At 45.2% G+C, this 6,465-nt stretch overlaps 1 protein-coding gene across 1 annotated transcript in view; it reads right to left on the minus strand.

The window, feature by feature from the left end:
- Positions 1-6,465, minus strand: part of SPTLC3 (serine palmitoyltransferase, long chain base subunit 3) — a 153,120-nt gene that overhangs the window by 32,349 nt on the left and 114,306 nt on the right. The window contains exon 9 of the mRNA XM_010844153.1: positions 4,628-4,754. Within this exon, the coding sequence (XP_010842455.1) occupies positions 4,628-4,754 (127 nt within the window). The remainder of the gene's footprint in view (positions 1-4,627; positions 4,755-6,465) is intronic.

The raw sequence follows: 6,465 nt of genomic DNA on the forward strand, positions 1-6,465 counted from the left end.
CCTCCATGTGATACAACTTCTGTTTCCTCTGAGAAGTGAAAGGTTACCCAGAGTTGGGGGGACAGAGAACCCCAATTAGGGGTTCAAAAAGAATGTTGACTGATTAATTGAAAAATATGCATCAAAAATTTAAATAAATAGTAAGATGACAATTGTAGACAATGCTTCCTTCAGGGGAGTGGTTGGTGCAGCTTGGGGCTCACCCTCCTGTGGCTCTCTGGGCCATAAAGAAAACGACAGAGCTGCCATCTTTCTGGACCGCTACCAAAGCAGTGTCCATCTCTGAGCAATCCCCATCGCTGAGTGACCCCTTCTGCAGTTGCCACAACTGGCGTGGGACTGCCCCCCAGCTCCCAGTCCTATGAGACAAACATTCCCTCCATCTTGTTCAGCATAAACACTGACCTGAAACTGAGTGGGCCTGCAAGGTGAAAGTTGAATCATGGAATGTTTATTAAGCCAAGCAGTGGGCTGGATACTCAGAGGAACATCAGATTAATGTAAGACACAGCTTTTGCCCTTGAGGGGCTCACAGTGTTGGTGTTTGGCTGGTGGACCACTCAATGTCCGGTAGGACGGAGAAACCAAATCTCCACTTTGGGTTCATTGTGCTGTACAGGGCGATGGGCCAGGGGATGAAAAGGGCCTCAGTGCTGGGGAAAGGATTGGGCAGCTTGCAGACCCTCAGCTCGTGTGTATTAGCTCCGCGAGGAGCCTGGCTGCAGTCAAGGTGGCTATTTGTGCATAAACATTGTCATTTCACTGGGACTGCTATTTCATCTTTGAACCTTGGCTTCAAAGGAACACTGACCTTATTCCTGCAGCCTGCCTTTCTTTGAAGCGTATGGCTTTGCCTTGCAGATTAAAGTGAAGACATTCATCAAGGAACAGATCTGGCCAACCGCTCCCCAAACTCAACCCGAAAACAAAGCCTTGAAAGGCTCCTATCAGAGCAGGAGGGGAGAAGGCTGAAGATGAAGGCTCAGAGCAGGGCAGTTTCTCAGACCCTGTAAGGCAGCTCGGGCTTGATGTAGTGCAGTCCTTTGAGCTTTGGGCAACTTTACCCTGGGAGTTGGTCTATCTCTGCAGAAAGGGGTGAGTTAATGCAATGCTCCCAACCAGTCTTGTTTATCTTATTTAAAGCAGGCACTGTTGTCAATGAGGCCAGGGTGATCATTCACTGGGTGCCTTTGAATTCTTCAAAAGCCATGTCAGGCTGAACCATCTGCAACTTGGCTGATGATTCTATCAATTTTCTTTTCTATCGCTTTCTTTTGTTCATTTCTTTGAAAAGAAACTGTTCAATCTTTCTCCCTGCTTCCCCTATCTAGACTCTGAGGACACAGACTGTACACATAGCTTTTTCTCTTATTTTTTTCTTTCTGTTCTCTCTGAAAATGGCAATAAGACTGAAGAGAGAGGTTAAAAATAATGACCAAGCAATTCTTTAATTAGAGGCTAAGAGAGAAAACTAAAGGAAATATCTCCCTCCTTGGAGGGAGAAAAACTGATGACAGATGGCTATCAAAGGGCTTACGATCATATCTTTGAATGTAACTTTTCTGGAGATCTTTTTGATCAAACAGAGTGAGTTCTGTTTGTGATGAAGTGGCAAAGCTATCCAGAGGCAGAAAGGAAAAGACTGTCGAGTTGGGTATGTGTGAATCAACGGATGATGATAACATATACACTACAGGCATCACAATATTGTAAAGTAATTAGCCTCCAAATAAAATAAATTAATTAATTAAAAAAAGAAAACAAAAAATATATAACCTACAGGGCTTAAAAAGTCAGTGATCTTTATGAAGACATAGGCTAATTTTCAGAGTAAACTTTTTCTAGTTATTTGTCTTTAAAATAAGATCAATGGATAATTCTGGTCATCACAGTACAATTCATTTAACTTGCATTTTAGCTGAAGTCTCAAATAACTTTTTTTCATTAAGAAATCCATGCAGTCAAGAATATCATTAAGACGACTTTGCAAGAAGCCAGTGGTTCCAAACTAATTTTTTCACATAACCTGGTAGCTCATGTGGGGATGGAGACAGTTCTATTTTGAGTTTCAGTTTTAAAAGATTGAATAATATCTGCTTATTCATGTCCATATTCAGACCCATTAATTTACTACTACCACCTCCCCAAATTCAGGTGGGTCATGTGACTAGTTTTGGCCGATGGATGGTAAGCAAGATGATAAGCATTACTTCTAGGCTGATGCTCTTATTGGCTACCATGGTGACTGTGGAGGCCATGTGTTGAGACAGCCAAGCCTCAAGCCAGCAGAAGCCTGAGTCACTTCCATGAGGGGAAGTGGACAGAAAGTTGTCCAATTTGTGTTATATTTGATATTAGATCTATGCTACTAATATTACTAAGTCACTTCAGTCGTGTCCGACTCTGTGTGACCCCATAGACGGCAGCCCACCAGGCCCCGCCGTTCCTGAGATTCTCCAGGCAAGAATACTGGAGTGGGTTGCCATTTCCTCCTCCAACGCATGAAAGTGAAAAGTGAAAGTGAAGTCGCTCAGTCGTATCCGACTCTTAGCAACCCCATGGACTGCAGCCTACCAGGCTCCTCCGTCCATGGGATTTTCCAGGCAAGAGTACTGGAGTGGGTTGCCATTGCCTTCTCCGAATTAGATCTATGAGCAGGAGATAAACCTTGGTTCAGTTAAGTCATTGTGATTTTCCAGGCTTATTTGTTATACTGGCATAATTTAGCTTATCCTGACTAACCCAGGACCTTGACGGAAATCTAGTCTTACTTCACTTCCATCATAAGAATCCTTCCTACAGCATCCCCGAGGTAGCACAAATACTTATTGAACACTTCAGGAATAATACCAAGTCATCTAGCAAGCAATTATATAATGCTTACCATAGATAGAATTGTTTCAGTCATAATGAAATCTTTTATGTCTTATTTTATCTAATTCTCACAAAAACCTTAGCTCATCAATAGCCTTTCCCTTATTTTGCAACTGGAGGAGCTGAAGCACAGAGAAGTAACTTAGAGTTAACAGATCAATGAAGACACTTGCCTAAGGCCACACAGAAACTTAAGCAGTGTCCCAGGAATCAAGTCCCGGCAGCTGCTTTGAGTTCATCCCTTAAGCACTGCAGCATGCATAGACTGGAATCACATTTCCTTTTCACATAGACTATTCAGTAAGACATAGAATCATAAAAACCCCAAAGGCAAGGCTGGAAATAACCGTAGAAGTCAGTCAATCATTACATTTTACATGGAGGAACAAAGCCACCCTCAAATCCATTTTTTCTTTAGTGAAAAAAGAAAAGTCTACCATTTCTTTTCAACCTAGCGACCTGCGGAGCCCTAGCGCTCAGCGGAAGGGCATCAGGGACCAGGGTAAGGGCTTCCCTGGAGACTCAGATGGTAATGAATCTGCCTGCATTGCAGGAGACTTGGTTTGATCTCTGGGTCGGGGAGATCCCCTGGAGAAGGGAATGGCTGCCCATGCCAGCATTCTTGCCCGGAGAATCCCATGGACAGAGGAGCTTGGCGGGCTATAGTCCACGGGGTTGCAAAGAGTCAGAAACAACTGAGCAACTAACACCTTTTCAAAGACGCTACGTTATCCATATTAGCCCTGTTCTAGTCCATTTTATATAGTAGGTTTCTGGGTACAAAGTGTATGTGAATCAAGTATTTTGTCGCTTTAATAATATTAAACAATGATGGACCTCTTCATACTTTTACTGAAATAGTAGGCTCACTCAGGACGTTGCACTAAGCACTGTAGGGTTTCACATCAGCTCGGAGGTGGGACAGGGCACACGGATGGTATAGCCCAGTGCGCAGTTCTGGGGCCAGGATAATTTGCTGCTTCTATAAACACACTCACTAGATTGCTTGACAGCAAGAACTCCCCTAGTCATCACTGTGCCCTATGGTGGTACACAGTAGAAGCTGTATAAACTATATCTTAAAGATAGAAGGTGAAGTCTAACAGCCCTTGATGAAAGCATATTTCAAAAAAAAAGAAAAAAAGAGTAAGCTCATTTGAGTCAAACGAGGTAGCACGTCTTGGCCATGGAGACCCAACATCAGAGAAATTGCTGATCAATTATTGTTGTGAGTGTTTTCTCTGTATATACTTGAATGAGGAGTGGCGGATTCCTTCTCCCCAAACCCTGGTGAGTAATGATCGAAGAAATGAATTAATGAATGAATAGATGTGTGGGGGATTAAAAAAAGAATATTAAATTGACTAGTTCATTCTTAGGGAAACAAATGACCATCCCCAGAAAGCACAGGCAAACACACACCAGGCAGGCTTCATTTTAACACGACTAATTAAACAAAATCATCCACATTTGCTGATCACATGAAGAGGTAAGTTAGAAAGTGTTCGTTGCTTCAAAAAAGCATTGCCCTGCTCACCCTTTCTGTGTGCTAATGGCTGTTCCAGTACATTTATGTACTCCGTACTACTACGCATTACGTACTATTAATGCACACATGGCTTAATTTACAAATTGGTTACATTAAGACAAAGCAGTATATTTGAGAAGGGGAGAGGTTGATGGGGCAGAAGGGAGGCAGAGAGGGGTCTAGGAAGGAATGAAAGGGAGCTGGGCTTGCTGCAGACCCTCTTACCTTCTGTGCTCCCATCTAGTCCCATGATGAGTTTCATTACTCTGATGATTTGCTCTGCTACCGGGGGGCTCATGGATGTGCCATAAGCAGCGCTATGGGAGTGAGTCCGTAAATAATCCACAAGGTCCTTTAACGAAGGAGGGAAATCCAAAAAGAAGGCAAATAAATCTGTGTTGGTGGACCCATCTCCACACATTACAGCAGAAGACATTTGATTCTTGAACGTGGTCTGATTTTCAGGCGCATCACTAAGCTATTTGTTTTTTCTATCCATTCTTCTCAGCCTCTCCCTCAACAACATAGAAGGTATACAAAAATAGGAGCTCCCTTGGAGTTGAGATGTGTAAGGCATCTTCCCGACCCAGGGATCGAACCTGGGTCTCCTGCATTGCAGGCAGATTCTTCACATCTGAGCCACCAGGGAACCTCAAAACCAGATGTGTAAAGGAAAAACGGCCTCCTAGACATTTGTTTGGGTATCCAGGTCATGCGAGCAGTGGTTTAGTATTCAGGAGGGTACAAAGAATGATCTAGAATGTGTCTTTTTATTTTTGTCCTTGAGCGTAGTACATGAGCTTGTGCACAGGAAGAAGTAACGGCAGGGGAAGTAACAAGATATGCAGACTAATATACGCAGCGAGGCTACCAGAAGGCAGAGGAGAAAGAGGGGATGTGCTTCTTGGGAGTAGACACGGGAAGCTCCACTGAGGCAGTGGGATTGCGTCTTGAAGAAAGACAAAGATATAAAGAAAAGTTCCAGTGTAAGGGCGCAGCAGAAGGGAGAGGAGAGATTGACCCAACGTGGAGGTAAGGACAAGATAAACTCCAGTGTGCCGTGGGCTGGAGAGAACCACTGGGATTTTTGCACCACAGTCTTAGGAGCACTGGCTGGCTGCAGGATGCTGGTCCCTACGGTGGTAGAAATGGTTCTCCACCTGCACGCCTGATCAGCCTGAACCTGAGGTCGGCGTAAGCATGCCAAGAGCCTGAAGGAGCTCCAGTCACCTCCTTCTACAGCGGTGTGGTTAGGGGAGGCTGAGCGCTGGTGCCCGGGGACACTCAGCCCGGCTGGGAAGACATCCTCCTGGCTCACAGCCCAGGACCCTCGGGGTGCCCTTCAGAAATGCCAGTGTGCTCAGGATGGCTCTGAGTGAGCAGTGGGGTCCATGAAGCGGCGGTCACTTATCTTCCAGGATCATGAGACAGCTTAGAACCCCACTTCGGTGTCTTCTCAGTCACTGCCTGGAAGGTGACCTGGGGGGAGCTCTGCTTTGAGCAGGCCGTCTCCTCCTGACCCCCCTGCACTGGCCACATCCACGCCCTCCTCTGTGCTTGGCACCATGCCCGCCTGTCACTTTTCCCTCTCAGGGTGGGTGTCCTGGTAGCTCACAGCCATGCGTCCTTACCCAAGCATTTTAAGTGTACATTGTTTATCTTCCTATGAGCTAGTAACTAAAGTTAGTAGTGACGTAAGTAAAGTACCTGAAGTCACTATACACTTTCCTAAACGTTCCCGCAGTAGGCAGTGGCTTGGCTCCCTGGCGGCTGGTGGTGGGAGACCAGGTAGCTCCAGTCCGCCTGCCCTGCTCCCTTCGGAATGTCTTTTGTCTGCAGTCCCCTCTCCAGCACTCCTGCTCCCCTGACTTTCTTTCCCCTGCGTTTCACACTCTTCAGTCCTGATTTTTTGTGTCTTCTTCCCTCTCCATCGTTCTACTCTGGTTTCCTCTTTAGGTCTTTTAATTTTAGGCTCTCCATTCCAGTTTTTTTTCTCTCTCTATTTTTTCCTCTCTATTTCCTCCCTTCTTTCCTTCCCCCCCACCTCCCTTCCTTCCCTTCTC

Source organism: Bison bison, unplaced genomic scaffold (assembly GCF_000754665.1).
Source record: "Bison bison bison isolate TAMUID 2011002044 unplaced genomic scaffold, Bison_UMD1.0 scf7180017864196, whole genome shotgun sequence".
Lineage (NCBI taxonomy): Eukaryota > Metazoa > Chordata > Mammalia > Artiodactyla > Bovidae > Bison > Bison bison.